Source organism: Oncorhynchus tshawytscha, linkage group LG03 (genome assembly GCF_018296145.1).
Source record: "Oncorhynchus tshawytscha isolate Ot180627B linkage group LG03, Otsh_v2.0, whole genome shotgun sequence".
Taxonomy (NCBI): Eukaryota; Metazoa; Chordata; class Actinopteri; order Salmoniformes; family Salmonidae; genus Oncorhynchus; species Oncorhynchus tshawytscha.
In genome coordinates, this window is record NC_056431.1 from 48,423,573 (window position 1) to 48,448,017 (window position 24,445).

The window sequence follows — 24,445 nt, forward strand, 5'->3', positions numbered from 1 at the left end:
CAATTCCAAAAAAAAACTACTGTCTTATACACAGTGTAAGGGGATAAAGAATATGTACATAAGGATATATGAATGAGTGATGGTACAGAGCAGCATAGGCAAGATACAGTAGATGATATCGAGTACAGTATATACATATGAGATAAGTATGTAAACCAAGTGGCATAGTTAAAGTGGCTAGTGATACATGTCTTATATAAGGATGCAGTCGATGATATAGAGTACAGTATCAACGTATGCATATGAGATGAACAATGTAGGGTAAGTAACATTATATAAGGTAGCATTGTTTAAAGTGGCTAGTGATATATTTACATCATTTCCCATCAATTCCCATGATTAAAGTGGCTGGAGTAGAGTCAGTGTCATTGACAGTGTGTTGGCAGTAGCCACTCAATGTTAGTGGTGGCTGTTTAACAGTCTGATGGCCTTGAGATAGAAGCTGTTTTTCAGTCTCTCGGTCCCAGCTTTGATGCACCTGTACTGACCTCGCCTTCTGGATGACAGCGGGGTGAACAGGCAGTGGCTCGGGTGGTTGATGTCCTTGATGATCTTTATGGCCTTCCTGTAGCATCGGGTGGTGTAGGTGTCCTGGAGGGCAGGTAGTTTGCCCCCGGTGATGCGTTGTGCAGACCTCACTACCCTCTGGAGAGCCTTACGGTTGAGGGCGGTGCAGTTGCCATACCAGGCGGTGATACAGCCCGCCAGGATGCTCTCGATTGTGCATCTGTAGAAGTTTGTGAGTGCTTTTGGTGACAAGCCGAATTTCTTCAGCCTCCTGAGGTTGAAGAGGCGCTGCTGCGCCTTCCTCACGATGCTGTCTGTGTGAGTGGACCAATTCAGTTTGTCTGTGATGTGTATGCCGAGGAACTTAAAACTTGCTACCCTCTCCACTACTGTTCCATCGATGTGGATAGGGGGGTGTTCCCTCTGCTGTTTCCTGAAGTCCACAATCATCTCCTTAGTTTTGTTGACGTTGATTGTGAGGTTGTTTTCCTGACACCACACTCCGAGGGCCCTCACCTCCTCCCTGTAGGCCGTCTCGTCGTTGTTGGTAATCAAGCCTACCACTGTTGTATCGTCCGCAAACTTGATGATTGAGTTGGAGGCGTGCATGGCCACGCAGTCGTGGGTGAACAGGGAGTACAGGAGAGGGCTCAGAACGCACCCTTGTGGGGCCCCAGTGTTGAGGATCAGCGGGGAGGAGATGTTGTTGCCTACCCTCACCACCTGGGGCGGCCCGTCAGGAAGTCCAGTACCCAGTTGCACAGGGCGGGGTCGAGACCCAGGGTCTCGAGCTTGATGACGAGCTTGGAGGGTACTATGGTGTTGAATGCCGAGCTGTAGTCGATGAACAGCATTCTCACATAGGTATTCCTCTTGTCCAGATGGGTTAGGGCAGTGTGCAGTGTGGTTGAGATTGCATCGTCTGTGGACCTATTTGGGCGGTAAGCAAATTGGAGTGGGTCAAGGGTGTCAGGTAGGGTGGAGGTGATATGGTCCTTGACTAGTCTCTCAAAGCACTTCATGATGACGGATGTGAGTGCTACGGGCGGTAGTCGTTTAGCTCAGTTACCTTAGCTTTCTTGGGAACAGGAACAATGGTGGCCCTCTTGAAGCATGTGGGAACAGCAGACTGGTATAGGGATTGATTGAATATGTCCGTAAACACACCGGCCAGCTGGTCTGCGCATGCTCTGAGGGCGCGGCTGGGGATGCCGTCTGGGCCTGCAGCCTTCCGAGGGTTAACACGTTTAAATGTCTTACTCACTTCGGCTGCAGTGAAGGAGAGATCGCATGTTTCCGTTGCAGGCCGTGTCAGTGGCACTGTATTGTCCTCAAAGCGGGCAAAAAAGTTATTTAGTCTGCCTGGGAGCAAGACATCCTGGTCCGTGACTGGGCTGGGTTTCTTCCTGTAGTCCGTGATTGACTGTAGACCCTGCCACATACCTCTTGTGTCTGAGCCGTTGAACTGAGATTCTACTTTGTCTCTGTACTGGCGCTTAGCTTGTTTGATAGCCTTGCGGAGGGAATAGCTGCACTGTTTGTATTCAGTCATGTTACCAGACACCTTGCCCTGATTAAAAGCAGTGGTTCGTGCCTTCAGTTTCACACGAATGCTGCCATCAATCCAAGGTTTCTGGTTAGGGAATGTTTTAATCGTTGCTATGGGAACGACATCTTCAACGCACGTTCTAATGAACTCGCACACCGTATCAGCGTACGTGGTACCTTCAGACGTTTGGAAATTGCTCCCAAGGATGAACCAGACTTGTGGAGGTCTACAATTTACTGAGGTCTTGGCTGATGTCTTTTGATTTTCCCATGATGTCAAGCAAAGAGGAGCAGAGTTTGAAGGTAGGCCTTGATATACATCCACAGGTACACCTCCAATTGACTCAAATTATGTCAATTAGCCTATCAGAAGCTTCTAAAGCAATGACATAATTTTCTGGAATTTTCCAAGCTGTTTAAAGGCACAATCAACTTAGTGTATGTAAACTTCTGACCACTGGAATTGTGATAGAGTGAATTATAAGTGAAATAATGTCTGTAAACAATTGTTGGAAAAATGACTTGTGTCATGACTTGTCAAAACTATAGTTTAACAAGAAATGTGTGGAGTGCTTGAAAAACAAGTTAATGACTCCAACCTAAGTGTATGTAAACTTCCAACTTCAACTGTATATACCCTCCCAAAATGATCATAATATCGTCTTTGTATCTCAAAATCATTGCAATGTGGTTAACCTTCGTCTAAATTTTTCAAATCTAAAAAGATACAACTCTACCAGAGTGCCCTTAGATCATTTGAAAAGGCTGCACTTGACTGTTGCACTTGAATCATTCCCACGGTGAATGGCTAGGCCCGCTATGCTATGAGACCACACACTATTACAGAGACTCTGATATTACTGGCCGCAATTGATATGGTGAAAACAACGTGTGGGGTGGGAGATGTACAGACACTCGCATCAATACCTTTGTCAGATAACACTGCTAAATGAAGAAATGATGCTATTGCTAGTAATCAAGAGAAAACTCTGACTGAATGACTCAAACTCCCCAGCTTATGCTCTCCAAATGTACATTAGCCGTGAGGGCCGAGATGCCCATGAGTTGACGTTTGTACGTCAGGGGATGCTATTCACGAGGACATATTGTTCCGTCTCACGATTCCCGAGCATGAAACGGCACAGAGGATGTTCAGTATGCTACGTGGCTATATTGACGAAAAACAGATTCCATGGGATCGAATGGTGGGATCTTGCACAGATGGGGCTCCATCTAGGGTGGGACGGCAGGCAGGCAGGCCTTTGCACTCTAGTTATGATTGCGTCTCCCTCTGCCATATGGAAGCATTGTATGATACACCGAGAGGAACTGGCAGCAAAAGAGCTGAGCACAGGACTGAAATATACTGCAGCAGGTAACTTCAATGGTAAACTACATCAAACCATATCCACTGCACGCAGGCCTGTTCACAAAACTATGTGATATGTGATCAGAGCATGACAATGTTCTATTTCACACTGAGGATTGGTGGTTAGCAAGGGGGAGGGTTGAAAAGATGTTCACATTGACAGAGGAACTTCTGTCATTCACAAAGGATGTAAAAAAACAAACATTTTTTTTAAAGAACTTTCTGTGTAAAGTAAAAGAAAATGTCTCCTTGCCTATGCAATAGATATCTTTGGGAAACTGAACTCAAGCATGCTGGGGAAATAAAAAAACATTCTACAGATGCGTAACCACATCAGTGGATTCAGAGGAAAGAATTCTTATTGGAGAGTCTAACAAAAGTCTTACTTATTGGAGAGTGTCTTACAAAAGCGAACCATGCCCCCTTCCCAACGCTGAGCATGTTTCTAACAGAAAACAGCATCAGTAAGTGAACTGGGAACTAAGCAATCTCAGACTTCTGACTTCAGTGCATTAAGGATAACTGGGAACTAGGGAAAAAAACGAGCTCTGACTGGGAAAAATCCTTTTGAAAGGTCATCCAACTCGGGACTCTTTCTAGAGCTCCGACATTCCGACCTGAAGATCACTGACGTCATGATTTGACCTCTAATTTTTCAGAGTTCCCAGTTATCTTGAAAGCACCATAAAACGCCTAGTACCCTTTGCCAGCTCAAATCTGTGTGAAGCTGGATTGAGTGCTCTCGTTTGCATTAAAACCAAAAATGTTCCTGACTTTGAGAAGCTCCGACGCGACATGCATCAAGCATACCCTTCTCATTAGTGGTGGTGAGATAAGACATTATGTCAGTCTAATTTGCAATTGACTGTCATAGCCCCACATTCAAAGTATGTGATGGTGAGTTAAGACAATCAGAATGTTAGAAATGTTTTTCAATTGACTGCAATAGCCCCAAATAAAAAGAAAAAGTTAACATAGGCTGTTAATGACAATTTCTAGGGACTCCCTCGGACACCGCCTGGTATAGAGGTCCTGGATGGCAGGGAGCTCGGCCCTAGTGATGTACTGGTCCGTACGCGCTAACCTCTGTAGCGTCTTGCGACGGGGTGCCAAGCAGTTGTCATACCAAGCGGTGATGTAGCCAGTCATGATGCTCTCAATAGCGCAGCTGTAAGAAAGTTGAGGATCTAAGGGGCCATGCCCAATCTTTTCAGCCTCTTGAGGGGGAAGAGGCGTTATCGTGTCCTCTTCACGACTGTGTTGATGTGTGTGGGCCATGATAGATCCTTAGTGATGTGGATACAAGGAACTTGAAGCTCTCGACCCGCTCCACTACTGCCCTGTCGATGTGAATGGGGGTGTGCTTGGCCCTCCATTTCCTATAGTTTTCCCATTTCCTTTGTCTAGCTGATGGTGAGGGAGAGGTTGTTGTCCTCGCACTACCCTGCCAGGTCTCTGACGACCTCCTTATAGGCCAGGGGTTCTCAAACTTGTTTAGCCCATGACCCCATTTTGATATCTGAAAATTCTCGCGACCCCAACCATGTGAAAAAAAATTGTCATTAATAGCCTATGGTTGGGGTCGTGAGAGTTTGGGAACCCCTGCCCTATAAGGAGGTCGTCAGAGACCTGGCAGGGTGGGGCGAGGACAACAAAATGTTATTTGATTTGAGAGGACAAAAGAACAACAGTGGGGAAGGAGGAGTAGTGGCATGGAGGGTTGGTTAAAATGTGCCTGCTGGTTTCATCAGGAGTAGGGCTGGAGAGAATCTACAGGGAAGTTAAGAGCACTGTCTGAAAACCAAATCGATAACACTTAAGCTATTCATGGTTTCGATTGGTCTCACTTGCAAAAGAGATTTTATCTCAATAGAAATAGACCTGCATAGAAATAGATAGGTTTGAAGCAGTTGGATTGATTTCATTTAACTCCATAGGTATTTTTGTATCTCCGCAGATCTATCTGGCCCTACTGGTTAACATTAAATTACTTTGTTTAGCGCACAGTGCTTGCAATGCCAGGAATGTATGCATGCCTAATACGCTTTGGATAAAAGTGTCTGCTGAATGGAATATATTCTTATTATTTCAGGGTGTGCTGCTTTTGTCCTACTGTACCTCTCCAGATCCTCTGCGTTGTCGCCCTGCTCTGCCTTCCCGATGCCAAACTTGGCCTTCAGAGAGCGGGAGCGGGCAATGACCGTCTCCACCGCTATCAGCTGGGTAATCACGTCCTGTTGGAGGAGACAGACACATAGACACAGTACTAGAGTGGATGAATTGGGGGTAGAAAAAAAGTATACTGTGGCTACCTTGCAGTCCAACCAATGGGTTAGAGGTAGAGACTGTTGGGTAGAGAGACTGTTGGGTAGAGATCGTCAAATCTTGCCAGGTCTCCCTTGAAAAACAAGATTTATCCTGGTAAGATAAAGGCTAGATGAAAAAAAAGTTGTTTCCAGTCACCTCTAGTTTCTTGTAGTCTGGGCTGGGGTGGCGCAGCAGCTTGCTGGCATGAGAGGTGGCCTGCTGGATGGCCTTTCTAACAGATAGGATGTCCTCTACTGACTCTGTATGGGAGAGAAGAGAGGAAGTTGGTGAGATATGAGAGAGGGATAGATAAAGAGACAGAGACAGAGACCGAGCAACAGGACCCTGCGGTCACTAACCCTCCTCCTTCTCCTTGAGGATGGCAGCATGGAGGATGCAGGGCAGGAGATGGCGGGTCAGGTCTGCTGGCTTCTGTACCGCCAAGTAGTGCAGCACCTGGGGAAGGGGAAGAATATCAAAAGCAAATTCTCTCTCTCCATCTCTCTCTCTCTTACAGCAATTATGATTCCAGAGGTTGTCAGGGACCCGGGCAAGGTACTTGACATTTCCAAAGGCATTGTTCTTTTACAAAACTGGTTCATCGGCTTCTTTTGACTTATGGAGGCTGTCTGCCGCATAAACGCAATTGTGTTGGCGAGAGGCAGCGCTGCATTTTAATGACCCCCCTCTTTATACAACACAGGGTCATTCGTTATGTTGAGTGAGTCAGTGATGAGATTCCAGAAGCTCAATCTGATTTGGTATCCCTTAATAACACACAACCCTTCAGGCTCTCGTGCACAGGGAGAGCACAGGGATAGAAGGAAAGGCACAGTACAGCGCTCTTAAGTTGTCGCAGAGTGACCTTGTGGCGATGGTCTCGACTGCAAACAGAGGACTGTGGATTATAGAAGCACACCTGTCATCTACCTACTTAAGAGGACAACTTACTGGAAAAAAAGAAAAAAGTATATATAAATCAGCAGTAAATTAATTCCAAACTAAATTGTGCACCTGGAATTTCCCCAAAAGAGCCGGCTGGCTGGCGGCAGCCATACGGATGAAGGACGGCGTGCTATAGGCTAGATGACCGACCTTCAAGGCCCAGCAAGGTTCCCCTGAACTCAGTTTAAACTCTCAGGGAGGGGACCCATGGCAGGGAGGGGAGGGACACCTTGTGTGTGTGTGTGTGTGTGTGTGTGTGTGTGTGTGTGTGTGTGTGTGTGTGTGTGTGTGTGTGTGTGTGTGTGTCATAGCAGGGACACCTTGTGCTCTGACCTACTTCCTATTTCTAGCAGCGCTGCATGGTGATTGGCTGAAACAGGGACAAACAGAGAGAGGCAGAGTGTGTAGTGAACCTGGCAGTGTTTCGATCTCTGGGCTGGCAGCAATGAGCTGCAAAACAGGTAGAGGTGTCATTCACTGAGTCTCAGTCTAGCAGTTCAGGGGGGGGGAGGGCTTTTAAAAAAAAAAATCAGGTCACATGGTTTTAAAAACTCCTGGAAAAACTCCTGGCCTTTGGGAGGATGAAAACCATGTCAAACTGCAGCAACCTTTATATTTTAAAGCTAGACTAAAAGGGGGGTTTTCATCAACACATACACAGAGACACCAACATTATTGGATGATAGAACTCACGGGGCTGAGGTCTGCTTTACGCAGGTCTGCATCGTGTAGGCCTGCACTACGCAACTATAGGCTTAATACAAAAAAAGACCTCAAAGTCTATGTTAGATATTGAGTTCATTGATTCATTCCAGTTAATAAAGTTGGATTGAAAAAGTCTAGGTTGCCTAGTCACCCAAAGTTTGAATATAAACTAAATTGAATCCCATTCACATATTTTCAAAACCCCAAAAATGAGCTAGCTATAAAAACACAATGTTACCTCTTTGTTTACCCTGGCCAGAGGGATAGGGTGAATTAGATTGTATGCAGCTGTTGTTAGGATTCTACAGTTGACCAGACTAAAAAAAAAATGTAAATAATGATGGCGGCCCTGCAATGCACAATACAATTCTTAAAGCTCAGTACCTTCTCAGCCTCCTTGGTGTCGTCAAACAGGCGTCTCTGTCTGCGAGCGGGGGTAGTCTTGGCTGTGGCCCACGCCTCCATCCACATGTTTCCCGGGATCTTCATCCTGGCACTCAAGTCACCCCTGACCACTGTGTCTCCGTTCTCGTCCACCACCTCCTCCTCAACGTAGTCCCTGGGTGAGTACCACCTCACAAAGTCCTCCAGGGTACAGCCAGGGTTCGCTGCCTAATATGGACACGGACAGACACAGGCTTGTCACTGTCACAGCAAAGTCATGTTCTCAAACCCCACACATATTCAAGGTTTTCCACTATATTCTAATCTTCCAAAGCATATATACACAGTCAAGAGAAGTCAAAAGTCTTCTAAAAAACCCTGGCGATAGTAGCAGAAAACACACATACATCTGGCTGATGTCATCACCACCTCTAGTGCTTCAGCTCCCCTCCAGAGCAGTGCTCGCTGTCTGTGAGCTCATGACTCAAAGACAGGTGATGATTCAGGTGTAGCAGACAGCATCAGTCTGTTAATGGCCCTCAGAGGGACTGAGTCTGAATCAGAGTACCTGCTGCTGTGAAATAAATCAATGTCTCACTGTTTCCCTGCTTCCTCTGGAAACCAACCGACTGACCAATTGAACAAGAAGAACTTTTGTGACCTTTCACTGATGTGCGTTAGTGAGATTCAACACAGTCATTTCTCTCCTTCATTCACACTCCATAATTAATTAGAAGCCTGCCTTACTTCATTTCCTTTATTTTTTTTCTGTGGTAAGTTTCGTAGTGAGGAGACAGCTCCATTTCAGTGCAGCGGCAGTAGATGGATTGATGAGAAAGAGGATAAAGCGTGAATAACTGAGACAGGAGCTCCTCCATAGCCTGGGGGTCCAGGCCAGGACAGGAGGCTTCTCTACTGCGGTCCCCCTAAAGAAGGTGTGCGTGTGTATGTGAGAAATGTGTATTTGCGTGTGTGTGAAATTTGTGTGTGCGCGCATACCGGAATTCGTGCGTGTGACATATTCAGTTGAGGCGGGGGCTGGTTACGTAGTGCTTGGCTGTCATATTCCTAAGTCCCCACCATTCATCAGTGGTCCATCCTTGGCATTGCGCCCGCAAGGACCGGGATAATTAAAGCTAAAATGCCAGATTATGCTTGGCTAAGCACAATTACATACAGAGCAGGTCGGCCCTGGCCATGAAACATTTTGAGGCCATTCTAACTCAACTAAGGGCCCCATTTACCGCTCTGGTTGAATACACAACATTCTTCTTCCTCTAGTTTATAACCCATCTCCCTCCTCCTCACGTCAGCTGTTGTCGGAGCTCAGAAAGAACAGAAGAAGAAGAGGTTGAGAACATACAACTAACTCCAAAGTAGAGCATTTAGTGGGCCAGCTAAAAACAGACCGGGGTAATGCAACAGAAAGTTGCAACTGTGACCCCTGAAAGAACACTATTTGTCAACGTTTGTTACTGTTGGCAACAAAGGGGTTGAGCCTGAAGTCCCATCAGAGAAGTTTAAAGATAATGACCTGAAGTTCTGAACCTCTTGAATCCAACAGCTTGGAGTTGGCAGGTGTGGCTGCATTCTACTCAGCAGAAAAATAGGGTACGTTTCACTGTATTCATTGCACAATAAGGTGACCATAGAGATTAATGAAGCTTTCTTTAGCCTGAGTCCATTCTTTTTTTAAAGAGACAACTATTAAAAAAAGAGCGGCTTTGTAGATTTGCCTGCATGACGAAGGAAATCTACATGAATCATTAAAAGCATTTGTGTTCAACCTTCTATCAACTAATACTTTTACAGGCATAACATCAACGACTAGTATTCAATAATTCAACACGACGGAGGCTTATTTTCTAAATGGAAATTATTTGAAGCACTAAAACAGAAATCTACACAGAAAATCAGCTCTCAAAGACCTCTTCACATGTCCAAATCCACACCCCTCACGCCTTCTAATAAGAAAGAAGCCTTTCATTGATCTTAATAACACAATTAGCATGCCCTCCACTATGCCACCGTGTGAGACGAGGGAGGCAGAGAGACTGAGAATCAAATCAAACGCCCCCCAGTCTGACACATTGACTGACTGAGAGGACGGAGAACACTAATAGGCTCCTGTGCCACTCACCCAGTCTGGGTGTCAGTGAGAGTGAGTGTGCCTCTCTCTGTGTGTGTTTCTCTGTGTTTGTGTGTGTGCCAGCATTCATTTCAGGGTGTGTGTGTGTGTAAAATAGATATGTCAGGGTGGGGTGTGTGTCCTCACCTTAAAAGACTCCATGTCTGAGAGCAGACAGGCACTCTGCATGCGGGCGCGGAGGTGGGCACCCTCGGCTGACGTGCCCAGTTTGGCCAATACCTCCGACTGCTCCTCTAGAAGGTCTTCTGTCATGGGCGCTGGCTCCTGGGGAGTGAGGAGGAGGACACTCAGGGTTTGTGTGTTTTAGGGGTTTTGGTGTGTGCATGAAGAAGTGCGTGTGTGGGGGTTGGTTTCCGACACACAAGGAAGCCAGAAACTGACCCCTAAAGCTGATCCATAAGGTCTGTATGTTACAGTACTTATTAGTGTGTGAGAGACATGCTGCAGTGACAAGGATTGGCCCGGTCATTCACTCTGAGCACTACAGAGGAGACAGCTCGTCATGTTCATTAGCAACCTGTGGAACAATGGAACACTTGGGGAACCTACAACCCCATGCCAAAACACCCACAACGCCCTGCCAATCTCCCATCAGCTCCAGCTAATGAACACTGGTTCTGTCTTGTAGAGCAATGTCCACAGTTCTGTCTAGTGTCCAAGTTGCTGAAGGGCAACTGAACGCTGCATAATGTTCGCTAAGGTCGGACTCGGTTCCACCACTGGCAAAGTCAGTTATGATCACCGGCCAATCAGGTGCATAACGAAAATGGTTATGCACCTATTTGAATGAACAAGAAAGACTGATGACATGTAGAGGTAGGTGGTGGTTGGCCAAACTCTGCTTGCTTGATGAGTAACCTTGCTTGAGACACTGGAACTTGAGTTAGCTAGGGCTTTAGCTCAGAGGACTAACATTGTCTTGAGTCACATAGATTACCCAGTAGGTTTGTTATGTACAAAATAAATCACTATTGTTCAGATAAAGCTGCTAAAGAAAAGTCCCTAATTTCATAGAATCCTGATTCTGCTCCCTGGCTTGTAATAACTCCCTAATAGCCATTACTTACACATTCTACAACCTGCTTTAATTGGCCATTCCTGCCTTTTTCATTGCTGCCATTATGCAACTGTTTTCCAGCACAAAGCAGGCTTATATAACAATGGGCTCCATACAACACCCAAAGGATTTCTGAGCGGAAGTAGCCCAATGTAAAGCTGCTGTACCTACCTTTTTAAACAACGACCGCATACCTCTAAATGCAAAAGGCCACACCATGCAATCATGAATGGAAAATGGGGGGGCAGAATCCAACTGTGCCTTTCTTTCTTTACCATCACAGCCTCTAATGCATTCTACCCAGTGGGCTCAGACTGACTAATGCACAGTCGGGTCTGGGAGAAAGAAAAGACTAAAAGCCTGTCCCCTCCTGAGCAAGTTTCTAATGAAATAAAGAAAGACCTGAGTCAGAGGGGACCATTAGCTGCGGCTCTTGCGAGACCCACGTCCTAAATTGCACCCCATTCCCATATATAGTGCACTACTTTTGAGCAGAGCCCTACGGGCCTTGCCCCTTGTCAAAAGTAGTGCACCATATACAGTATAGTATGCTATTTAAGTCGCAGCCAGAGTGTGAAGAATACAAACAGGGCAGACAGGAGCGGCGATCAAAAAACACTTTACCCAGACTAATTAAAACTAGGGAAGGAAGGTGAGAATGCCGAGCAGAGCATGAGTAGTAGTGGAGCAGAGGCATCCACCTCATTACAAATAGTGGCAATGCCATGAATCTAAAACACCCATCTCTGCCTACCCCTGCCTGTCCCCCCCTTCTACCCTGCCCCCGCTGTTTAAAAGTTCGACAGAGAGGGAGAAAGAGAAAAGAGGGAGTGCGGGAGAGAAAGAGAGAGAAAGAGAGCGCCAGATAGCGAGAGAGAGATTGACAGGGGTGTCAGAGAGGAAATGGTTGAAAGGTAATAGAAAGAAGAAAAAAAACAGACAGGCGAGTAGAGATGGAGACAACAGATCCAGACAGAGACAGAGCAGCACAGAAGAGCAAACAGACGTACAGATAATCGATGGATGTAGGAAGAGAAAGAGAAAGAGAGAACATGTCATTGAGAGGACAGACAGCGAGAGAAAGAGAAAAGAGAGAGGAAATGGAAAAGGACCGAGGGGTAGTGGGAGTGATATATGAGAGACAGAGACACAAAAGTTTGGAGAATGGTGTGTGGATAAAGAGGGAGAGAGATGGAAAAAGGCAGACAGAGAAAAGACAAGTGCAAAAATCCCCGCATGATACACCGAGACAGCCGGAGACTGAGGCCGTGTCTAAGACTTGACAGTTAATGAATGCTGTTTTTGTATTCTTTAAGGACACATCATGCTTCTACAGCTACATTTAAATGTATCCACCATGTCCACAGTCATTGTTGCCAATTTAGCGACTTTGTCGATATATTTAGCAAGTTTTCAGGCCCCCTCCGGTGACTTTATTGGTAAAAGTGGATAGTGTCAAATTCAGCTACTTTTCAGGCTGCTTTCGGAGAGTTTCGACAGCGAGGATTTCTCTGATTTGATTAGCATTTTGCGACTTTCCCCAATCAAGCACGGGGGGTGGGGGTGCAAGGCAAATTAGTCCACATTTTGTCAGGATTTTCCGCACTATATTCAAATGCCAGTATGTAGTCTGCAAACTTCGGAATAGGCTAAATATTATAACACAACAACTTCATGGTAGTAGCTAACTACTGTAGCTAACAAGCCAGGTAACCTCTGTGGCTAGCCAGCAAGCAAAGCTAAAGGGATTGCAAACAGGTTAGAATAACTCTAGAAATAGTTGTTAGCTGGCTAGAATTCATGAGGCCAGCAAACACGTTCCTCACATGCTAGGAATGTATTTCCGCAAATGTTATAATGAAAAGGTGCCGCTCTTTCCCAAAACCCAAGTGTTCTGGACTCTGTATACACCAGGGATCATCATTGAGATTCAGCCGGGGGACAATTCTTTCTTGAGCGGATGGTCGGGGGCCAGAACATGAATACAAATAATTGCAAATTGACCGCAAGCAGCCCAAACAGATATGTTTAACTAAAACATAATCATTTCAAACCTTGCTTACATTTGTATACGATCACGTCTTGTCTCTATTATGCGTGGGAATACTAGGGATGAGATTTCATCAATTAAAATCCCTTGGAGCTGACTTCCTGGGGACTTTTACAATCTTTTATGTCCAACAAGGAAAGTTCCATACCCAATAGTTATTACAAACCTTCTGAAGGATAATGGCTCGATAAGGTGGTCAGCCAGATCTGAACACAATCAGACCACAATGACACTTCATCGCATCTAGACCTGATCTTCGTATTCTGATAGCAGAAGTCAAATGTACAGTGCCTTGCGAAAGTATTCGGCCCCCTTGAACTTTGCGACCTTTTGCCACATTTCAGGCTTCAAACAAAGATATAAAACTGTATTTTTTTGTGAAGAATCAACAAGTGGGACACAATCATGAAGTGGAACGACATTTATTGGATATTTCAAACTTTTTTAACAAATCAAAAACTGAAAAATTGGGTGTGCAAAATTATTCAGCCCCTTTACTTTCAGTGCAGCAAACTCTCTCCAGAAGTTCAGTGAGGATCTCTGAATGATCCAATGTTGACCTAAATGACTAATGATGATAAATACAATCCATCTGTGTGTAATCAAGTCGCTGTATAAATGCACCTGCACTGTGATAGTCTCAGAGGTCCGTTAAAAGCACAGAGAGCATCATGAAGAACAAGGAACACACCAGGCAGGTCCGAGATACTGTTGTGAAGAAGTTTAAAGCCGGATTTGGATACAAAAAGATTTCCCAAGCTTTAAACATCCCAAGGAGCACTGTGCAAGCGATAATATTGAAATGGAAGGAGTATCAGACCACTGCAAATCTACCAAGACCTGGCCGTCCCTCTAAACTTTCAGCTCATACAAGGAGAAGACTGATCAGAGATGCAGCCAAGAGGCCCATGATCACTCTGGATGAACTGCAGAGATCTACAGCTGAGGTGGGAGACTCTGTCCATAGGACAACAATCAGTCGTATATTGCACAAATCTGGCCTTTATGGAAGAGTGGCAAGAAGAAAGCCATTTCTTAAAGATATCCATAAAAAGTGTTGTTTAAAGTTTGCCACAAGCCACCTGGGAGACACACCAAACATGTGGAAAAGGTGCTCTGGTCAGATGAAACCAAAATTGAACTTTTTGGCAACAATGCAAAACGTTATGTTTGGCGTAAAAGCAACACAGCTCATCACCCTGAACACACCATCCCCACTGTCAAACATGGTGGTGGCAGCATCATGGTTTGGGCCTGCTTTTCTTCAGCAGGGACAGGGAAGATGGTTAAAATTGATGGGAAGATGGATGGAGCCAAATACAGGACCATTCTGGAAGAAAACCTGATGGAGTCTGCAAAAGACCTGAGACTGGGACGGAGATTTGTCTTCCAACAAGACAATGATCCAAAACATAAAGCAAAATCTACAAATAAACATATCCAGGTGTTAGAATGGCCAAGTCAAAGTCCAGACCTGAATCCAATCCAGAATCTGTGGAAAGAACTGAAAACTGCTGTTCACAAATGCTCTCCATCCAACCTCACTGAGCTCGAGCTGTTTTGCAAGGAGGAATGGGAAAAAATGTCAGTCTCTCGATGTGCAAAACTGATAGAGACATACCCCAAGCGACTTACAGCTGTAATCGCAGCAAAAGGTGGCGCTACAAAGTATTAACTTAAGGGGGCTGAATAATTTTGCACGCCCAATTTTTCAGTTTTTGATTTGTTAAAAAAGTTTGAAATATCCAATAAATGTTGTTCCACTTCATGATTGTGTCCCACTTGTTGTTGATTCTTCACAAAAAAATACAGTTTTATATCTTTATGTTTGAAGCCTGAAATGTGGCAAAAGGTCGCAAAGTTCAAGGGGGCCGAATACTTTCGCAAGGCACTGTAAGTGTCAATTGTAGACACGGCCTGAGACTGTGTGTGTGTGTGTGTGTGTGTGTGTGTTAGCAGACACAAGCTGTGTGAAAACGTTGGGCCCATCTAGAAGTGCTGACACTAGTTTATTTTACACTCATACACTCCATCCATCTCTCCTCCATGCAGCACACAGTCAAATCTGCTCTCTTAACAAGGAAAGGCGTCCGTCCTCACCCACCAGCTGCAGCGTGTGCTGTGTGTGTGTGTCCGTGTACTGGGTCTGTGTGTCTTCTTTGTGTGCGTGTACCGTGTATATGTCCGTGTACTGTGTGTGTGTCATCTTTGTGTGCGTGTTATACATTTGTGGATAGATAGCAGCTTCAGACAGCCCGGGCCAGCATCTCCCTTCCTGCGTCTCACCTCCTAGTGTTAATCATTGAACAGTGTCAGCCTCAGCCCTGTGCATTAATTAACTCTACTATTCATCCCAGTCTATAATTGATGAGGGGTAAAGGAGCTACACATCTCTCCAGGCTAGCTCTGGGCTCACACACATAGCAGGGAATGTAGAGGGAGGGAGGTAGCACTATCAGAGAGACTCATAGCATAGAGCACATGTGCCAAACTCGTTCCACGGAGGGCCAACGGTCTGTGGGTCTTCGCTCGTCCCTTGTACTTTATTGATGAATTAAGGGCACTAAATAATAAGGAGTGTCTCTTACCTGGTTGACTAGGGCTTAATTGAAAGGAAAAAACATAAACCAGCAGACACCAGGCCCCCCATGGAATGAGTTTCACACCCCTGGCATAGAGGCTGATCACCAAATGGAAGAGGATATAGCCAATTATAACAAGATGTTTTGTACCTGCCCCCAAATACCTTCTACAATAAGAGGCTGAGCACAACCTTTGCTGAGTTGAGTCTGTCAGGCTAAGTTCCACATCATGCTGCTCTTGGCTTTTACCATACTTATTAAGATGAACCCACAGACATTTAAAGCTAATTATTGGATTTATGTTAGAACAATTTCTTAAAAATCTGTGATAATGAATTAGGCACTGTGTGCAGTGTGTATTGGTCAGGGCAACTGTGTTATAGTGATTTATGGTATCATAGTAACAATGAGTCACAGTATCACTACAACGTAGTAATGAATAGTTCAATGAGTCACAGTATCACTACAATGTAGAAATGAATAGTTCAATGAGTCACAGTATCACTACAATGTAGTCATGACTAGTTAAATGAGTTAGTGGTGCATATTGTACAGTACATCTGCCATGGCTGTCTATCTGTCTGACCTGTGGCATTGTTAATGACATGGTCAGTATGTGGACGTATTGGTCCTAGGAATCATTTTACAATGATATGCACTGTACACCAAACATTAAACAATTAAAGGGTGCTTGAAGCCACCATGAAGATTGAAATGGCTGTGTGTGGTTGTGTGTCTGACCTGAGTAACAGGGATGTACAGGGGTTCCTGGGAGTTGAGCAGGGTCAACTTCCCGTGGGGGTGGAGCCGACCGTCTGGCTTGGCCACTTTGGCCCCACCCTTCTCTCCGTCTGTGGACCCAGCCTCCTTCATCTCCTCCGTGTCGCTCAGGCACTCAAAGAACTCGTCCTCGCCCTCGCTGTCACTCCACGAGTCCCACGACTTCCCAGGAGACACCTCTCTGCCCATCTCCGCACTCTCCGGCCCCAGGCGCCCATTCTCAGTCCCGGTTGCCCCTGAAACCTTCCTCTCCCTCCCTCTCTCCCTCTCCTTCCCTCCCTCAGCCATCTTCCTTCCATCATCCCTCGCTCTCTTCCTCTCAATGCAGCAGTTGAGCATCTGGGGGGCAGAGACGGACAAAGAGTGATGAGTGCAGGGAGTCAGGGAAATAGCAGCAGATGGCAAGCTTTTGGGTGGTGTGTGTGTGTGTGTAATTCTATCCGGTATAACCCCATCCCTTTGCCCCTTATCGAGCCATTTCTCATCATCATGTCCCTGTGTGCCCACACTAAAGTCTTCTCTTCCTCCTACACTGAGCTCCAAACGTCTACCTAGTGCAGGCTGCAGCCCTTTATTACTATGAATAGAGTCACTTCCTGCTCTAATACTGATGCATGCCCAGCCTAGGTGTGTGTGTGTGTGTGTGTGTGTGAGAAATAGAGAACAAAGAGAGAGAAAGGGGAAAGAGAGCAGAGAGGTAGGTAGGTAGAGGGAGAGAGCGATACAGAGACCGACTCAGCTTATGAGTCAGGAGCTCTCTGCCCAGTGCAGCCTGGGCACCTCTTCCTCTTATTAAAGTGATTGCAGATAAAGTGGCTCACTCCGCCTTTCCAGAAAGATATTACCTCTCCTTCCTTCCCTCTCATCCTCGCTCACACTCTCTCCGGACATCTTTATTACCACCTCTCCCTACTTCCTTTTATCTCTTCCTCTCACTCTCCTCAATCCCTCCCTCCCCCAGGTGAGGCGTGGGCAGCTGAATAACAACACTGTTTATGGGTCTGGTTCTGTCTGGGGCCTCTGCAGACATCTGGCTGGGCCATGGGGAGTAGGGCTGGCACAAAAGTTGACTGGATGACCACAATGCAGCAGCAGGACACATAGAAAAATAATTAATAGAACAGGCCTGGAACCACTGCCTGGTATTGAAACGATTTCCAAAGTAATGTAGAATGTTCATTCAAATGATGTTAACTGATTTTTACTTTTGGGGGGGTGGGTGTTCTATTCATTCTATTTCATGCAGTCAGGAGTGGAGGAGAGGAGAAAATGTTTCAAGAGAAACCCCAACAATTATAATATACAATACCAGTCAAAAGTTTGGACACACCTACTCAATTCCAGGGTTTTTCTTTATTTTTACTATTTTCTATATTGTAAAACAATAGCAAAGACAACAAAACTATGAAATAACAAATATGGAATAATGTAGCAACCAAAAAATGTAGCTACCCTTTGCCTTGATGACAACTTTATACACTCTTGGGATTCTCTCAACCAGCTTCATGAGGTAGGTCACCTGGAATGCATTTCAATTAACAGGTGTGCCTTGTTAAAAGTTCAGTTTGTGGAATTTCTTTCCTAATTAATGCGTTTGAGCCAATCAATCCATCATTCCTTTAAGACATTAAGAACATTTCAAGAACTTTGCCATTTTCTTCAAGAGCAGTTGAAAAACCATCAAGAGCTATGATGAAACTGGCTCTCACGAGGACCACCACAGGAAAGGAAGACCCAGAGTTACCTCTGCTGCAGAGGATAAGAGAGAGTTAGAGTTAACAGCACCTCAGATTGCAGCCCAAATAAATGCTTCACAAAGTTCAAGTAACAGACACAGCTCAACATCAACTGTTCAGAGGAGACAGTGTGAGTCAGGCCTTCATGGTCGAATTGCTGCAAAGAAACCACTACTAAAGGACACCAATAAGAAGAAGAGACTTGCTTGGGCCAAGAAACACGAGCAATGGACATTAGACCAGTGGAAATCTGTCTTTTGGTCTGATGAGTCCAAATTGGAGATTTTTGGTTCCAACCGCCATGTCTTTGTGAGATGCAGAGTAGGTGAACGGATGATTTCTGCATGTGTGGTTCCCACCGTGAAGCATGGAGGAGGTGGTGTGATGGTTCTTTGCTGGTGACACTGTCAGTGATTTAATTAGAATTCAAGGCGCACTTAACTTCTTGAGTGTAGGGGGCAGGATTTACATTTTTTGGCTAAAAAACAGAAACTAGAACTAGTTTAACAGAACTGATATTGCATGCGAAAACCTGAGGAAAATCAAACCAGGAAGTGCTGTTTTTCCTGAAAGCTCTCTGTTCCATTGGATGCCTCAACTCCATTTAAAGGGATATCAACCAGATTCCTTTTCCTATGGCTTCCTCAAGGTGTCAACGGTCTTTAGACATAGTTTCAGGCTTTTATTTTGAAAATAGCGAGAATGATCACATTGCGTCAGTGGATAGCTGGGTGTTAGCAGAGTTTTGCTTAAGCAACAGAGTGGGGTAGCCATTGTCTCTCCCTCTCCTATTGAAAAAGGGACAGTCCCGGTTGATATATTATCGATTATATATTTTAAAAACAACCTGAGGATTGATTATAAAAACATTTGACATGTTTCTGTGGACATTACGGATACTATTTGGAATTTGTCTGCGATGTCGTGACCGCTCGAGCCTGTGGATTTCTGAACATAACGCGCCAAACAAATGGAGGTATTTTGGATATAAAAATAATCTTTATGGAACAAAAGGAACATTTATTGTGTAACTGGGAGTCTCGTGAGTGCAAACATCCAAAGATCAAAGGTAAGCGATTTAATCTATTGCTTTTCTTGACTTTCGTGACCAATCTACTTGGCTGCTAGTGTTTGTAATATTTTGTCTACTGAGAGAGATGTTCTTACATAAACGCTTGTTATGCTTTTGCCGAAAAGCTGTATTGAAATCTGACATGCCAGGTGGATTAACAACAAGCTAAACCGTGTTTTGCTATTTTGCACTTGTAATTTCATGAAAATGTAATATTTTTAGTAATTTAATTTGAATTTGACGCGCTGCAATTCAGCAGGTGTTGTTGAAAATGATCCAGCTAACGGGATGTGTGCGTCAAGAAGTTAACCGGCATGGCTACCACAGCATTCTGCAGCAATACGCAATCCCATTTGGTTTGCGCTTAGTGGGACTATAATTTGTTTTTCAACAGGACAATGACTGAAAATAAACCTCAAGGCTGTGTAAGGAGAGTGATGGAGTGCTGCATCAGATGACCTCTCGCCACAATCACCCAACCTCAACCCAATTGAGATGGTTTGGGATGAGTTGGACCGCAGACTGTTGGAAAAGCATTCCAGGTGAAGCTGGTTGAGAGAATGCCAAGCGTGTGCAAAGCTGTCATCAAGGCAAAGGGTGGCTGCTTTGAAGAATCTCAAATATGAAATATATTTTGATTTGTTGGAACACTTTTTTGGTTACTACATGATTCCATGTGTTATTTCACAGGTTTTGATGACTTCACTCTTATTCAACAATGTAGAAAATAGTTTTAAAAAATAAAGAAAAACCCTTGAATGAGTAGGTGTCAAAACTTTCGACTGGTACTCTAAGAATATTTTGAAGATAAATACACAACGCAGAGGATGAGAGTACTAATGGTCAAAAGGGAATTGTCAAGGGAAATAGTTGGGTCTCAGTTCAACAGTCGACTCGCTCTCGCCTACCTGTCGACTCGCTCTCGCCTACCTGTCGACTCGCTCTCGCCTACCTGTCGACTCGCTCTCGCCTACCTGTCGACTCGCTCTCGCCTACCTGTCGACTCGCTCTCGCCTACCTGTCGACTCGCTCTCGCCTGCCTGTCGACTCGCTCTTGCCTGTCGACTCGCTCTCGCCTACCTGTCGACTCGCTCTCGCCTGCCTGTCGACTCGCTCTCGCCTACCTGTCGACTCGCTCTCGCCTACCTGTCGACTCGCTCTCGCCTACCTGTCGACTGGCTGACTGGCTAGCTGTCTCTCTCTCCTACCTGTCGACTGTCTGACTGGCTAGCTCTCGCCTACCTGTCGACTCGCTCTCGCTCTCTCCTACCTGTCGACTGTCTGACAGGAGAGGGACAGCTAGCCAACCTGTCGACTCGCTCTTGCCTACCTGTCAACTCGCTCTCGCCTACCTGTCGACTCGCTCTCGCTCTCTCCTACTTGTCGACTGGCTAGCTGTCTCTCTCCTACCTGTCGACTCGCTCTCTCCTACTGTCGACTCGCTCTCTCCTACTTGTCGACTGGCTGACTGGCTAGCTGTCTCTCTCTCCTACCTGTAGACTGTCTGACTGGCTAGCTGTCTCTCTCCTACCTGTCGACTCGCTCTCGCTCTCTCCTACCTGTCGACTGGCTGGTTGGCTAGCTGTCTCTCTCTCCTACCTGTCGAGTGGTTGGTTGGCTAGCTGTCTCTCTCCTACCTGTCGACTGGCTGGCTGCTTAGCTGTCTCTCTCCTACCTGTCGACTGGCTGGCTGTCTCGCTCTCCTACCTGTCGACTGGCTGGCTGTCTCGCTCTCCTACCTGTCGACTGGCTGGCTGTCTCGCTCTCCTACCTGTCGACTGTCTGACTGGCTAGCTGTCTCTCTCCTACCTGTCGACTCGCTCTCGCTCTCTCCTACCTGTCGACTGGCTGGTTGGCTAGCTGTCTCTCTCTCCTACCTGTCGACTGGCTGGCTGTCTCGCTCTCCTTCTCGCCTACCCGTCGGCTCTCTCTCCTACCTGTCGGCTCGCTCTCTCTCTCCTACCTGTCGGCTCGCTCTCTCTCTCCTACCTGTCGGCTCGCTCGCTCTCTCTCTCCTACCTGTCGGCTCGCTCGCTCTCTCTCTCCTACCTGTCGGCTCGCTCGCTCTCTCCTACCTGTCGGCTCGCTCGCTCTCTCCTACCTGTCGGCTCGCTCGCTCTCTCCTACCTGTCGGCTCGCTCGCTCTCTCCTACCTGTCGGCTCGCTCGCTCTCTCCTACCTGTCGGCTCGCTCGCTCTCTCCTACCTGTCGGCTCGCTCGCTCTCTCCTACCTGTCGGCTCGCTCGCTCTCTCCTACCTGTCGGCTCGCTCTCTCTCTCCTACCTGTCGGCTCGCTCTCTCCTACCTGTCGGCTCGCTCTCTCTCTTACCTGTCGGTTCTCTCTCGCTCTCTCTTACCTGTCGGTTCTCTCTCTCTCTCTCTTACCTGTCGGTTCTCTCTCTCTCTCTTACCTGTCGGTTCTCTCTCTCTCTCTCTTACCTGTCGGTTCTCTCTCTCTCTCTCTTACCTGTCGGTTCTCTCTCTCTCTCTCTTACCTGTCGGTTCTCTCTCTCTCTCTTACCTGTCGGTTCTCTCTCTCTCTCTCTCTTACCTGTCGGTTCTCTCTCTCTCTCTCTCTTACCTGTCGGTTCTCTCTCTCTCTCGCTCTTACCTGTCGGTTCTCTCTCTCTCTCTCTTACCTGTCGGTTCTCTCTCTCTCTCTCTTACCTGTCGGTTCTCTCTCTCTCTCTCTTACCTGTCGGTTCTCTCTCTCTCTCTCTCTTACCTGTCGGTTCTCTCTCTCTCTCTCTCTCTCTTACCTGTCGGTTCTCTCTCTCTTACCTGTCGGTTCTCTCTCTCTCTCTCACCTATCGGTTCTCTCTCTCGCTCTCTCTTACCTGTCGGTTCTCTCTCTCTCTCTCTTACCTGTCGGTTCTCTCTCTCTCTCTCTCTCTCTCTCTCTCTGTCGGTTCTCTCTCCCTCTCTCACCTGTCGGTTCTCTCTCTCTCTCTCACCTATCGGTTCTCTCTCTCTCTCTCTCTTACCTGTCGGTTCTCTCTCTCTTACCTGTCGGTTCTCTCTCTCTCTCTCTCTCTTACCTGTCGGTTCTCTCTCTCTCTCTTACCTGTCGGTTCTCTCTCTCTCTCTCTCTCTTACCTGTCGGTTCTCTCTCTCTCTCTCTCTCTTACCTGTCGGTTCTCTCTCTCTCTCTTACCTGTCGGTTCTCTCTCTCTCTCTCTCTCTTACCTGTCGGTTCTCTCTCTCTCTCTCTCTCTCTTACCTGTCGGTTCTCTCTCTCTCTCTCTCTCTTACCTGTCGGTTCTCTCTCTCTCTCTCTCTCTTACCTGTCGGTTCTCTCTCTCTCTCTCTCTCTCTTACCTGTCGGTTCTCTCTCTCTCTCTCTCTCTTACCTGTCGGTTCTCTCTCTCTCTCTCTCTCTTACCTGTCGGTTCTCTCTCTCTCTCTCTCTCTCTCTTACCTGTCGGTTCTCTCTCTCTCTCTCTCTCTCTTACCTGTCGGTTCTCTTACCTGTCGGTTCTCTCTCTCTCTCTCTCTCTCTTACCTGTCGGTTCTCTCTCTCTCTCTCTCTCTTACCTGTCGGTTCTCTCTCTCTCTCTCTCTTACCTGTCGGTTCTCTCTCTCTCTCTCTCTTACCTGTCGGTTCTCTCTCTCTCTCTCTCTCTCTTACCTGTCGGTTCTCTCTCTCTCTCTCTCTCTCTTACCTGTCGGTTCTCTCTCTCTCTCTCTCTCTTACCTGTCGGTTCTCTCTCTCTCTCTCTCTCTTACCTGTCGGTTCTCTCTCTCTCTCTCTCTCTTACCTGTCGGTTCTCTCTCTCTCTCTCTCTCTTACCTGTCGGTTCTCTCTCTCTCTCTCTCTCTTACCTGTCGGTTCTCTCTCTCTCTCTCTCTCTCTTACCTGTCGGTTCTCTCTCTCTCTCTCTCTCTCTCTTACCTGTCGGTTCTCTCTCTCTCTCTCTCTCTCTCACCTGTCGGTTCTCTCTCTCTCTCTCTCTCTCTCTCACCTGTCGGTTCTTCTCTCTCTCTCTCTCTCTCTCTCTCACCTGTCGGTTCTCTCTCTCTCTCTCTCTTACCTGTCGGTTCTCTCTCTCTCTCTCTTTACCTGTCGGTTCTCTCTCTCTCTCTCTTACCTGTCGGTTCTCTCTCTCTCTCTCTTACCTGTCGGTTCTCTCTCTCTCTCTCTTACCTGTCGGTTCTCTCTCTCTCTTTTACCTGTCGGTTCTCTCTCTCTCTCTTACCTGTCGGTTCTCTCTCTCTCTCTCTTACCTGTCGGCTCTCTCTCTCTCTCTTACCTGTCGGCTCTCTCTCTCTCTCTCTTACCTGTCGGCTCTCTCTCTCTCTCTCTCTTACCTGTCGGCTCTCTCTCTCTCTCTCTTACCTGTCGGCTCTCTCTCTTACCTGTCGGCTCTCTCTCTCTCTCTCTTACCTGTCGGCTCTCTCTCTCTCTCTCTTACCTGTCGGCTCTCTCTCTTACCTGTCGGCTCTCTCTCTTACCTGTCGGCTCTCTCTCTTACCTGTCGGCTCTCTCTCTTACCTGTCGGTTCTCTCTCTCTCTCTCTCTTACCTGTCGGTTCTCTCTCTCTCTCTCTTACCTGTCGGTTCTCTCTCTCTCTCTCTCTCTCTCTTACCTGTCGGTTCTCTCTCTCTCTCCCTCTTACCTGTCGGTTCTCTCTCTCTCTTACCTGTCGGTTCTCTCTCTCTCTCTCTCTTACCTGTCGGTTCTCTCTCTCTCTCTCTCTTACCTGTCGGTTCTCTCTCTCTCTCTCTCTTACCTGTCGGTTCTCTCTCTCTCTCTCTCTCTCTCTTACCTGTCGGTTCTCTCTCTCTCTCTCTCTCTCTTACCTGTCGGTTCTCTCTCTCTCTCTCTCTCTTACCTGTCGGTTCTCTCTCTCTCTCTCTCTTACCTGTCGGTTCTCTCTCTCTCTCTCTCTCTTACCTGTCGGTTCTCTCTCTCTCTCTCTCTCTTACCTGTCGGTTCTCTCTCTCTCTCTCTCTCTCTCTTACCTGTCGGTTCTCTCTCTCTCTCTCTCTCTCTCTCACCTGTCGGTTCTCTCTCTCTCTCTCTCTCTCTCTCACCTGTCGGTTCTCTCTCTCTCTCTCTCTCTCTCTCACCTGTCGGTTCTCTCTCTCTCTCTCTCTTACCTGTCGGTTCTCTCTCTCTCTCTCTTACCTGTCGGTTCTCTCTCTCTCTCTCTTACCTGTCGGTTCTCTCTCTCTCTCTCTTACCTGTCGGTTCTCTCTCTCTCTCTCTTACCTGTCGGTTCTCTCTCTCTCTCTCTTACCTGTCGGTTCTCTC

General features: G+C 46.6%; 1 protein-coding gene across 1 annotated transcript in view; it reads right to left on the minus strand.

Moving 5' to 3' along the window:
* The window catches only part of rab3gap1 (RAB3 GTPase activating protein subunit 1), a 56,813-nt gene that overhangs the window by 10,915 nt on the left and 21,453 nt on the right, over positions 1 to 24,445 (minus strand). The window contains exons 17-22 of the mRNA XM_024415191.2: positions 16,345 to 16,722; positions 10,041 to 10,178; positions 7,766 to 7,993; positions 6,091 to 6,187; positions 5,888 to 5,991; positions 5,543 to 5,658 (exon numbers count right to left, since the gene is read on the minus strand). Of these exons, the coding sequence (XP_024270959.1) occupies positions 5,543 to 5,658; positions 5,888 to 5,991; positions 6,091 to 6,187; positions 7,766 to 7,993; positions 10,041 to 10,178; positions 16,345 to 16,722 (1,061 nt within the window). The remainder of the gene's footprint in view (positions 1 to 5,542; positions 5,659 to 5,887; positions 5,992 to 6,090; positions 6,188 to 7,765; positions 7,994 to 10,040; positions 10,179 to 16,344; positions 16,723 to 24,445) is intronic.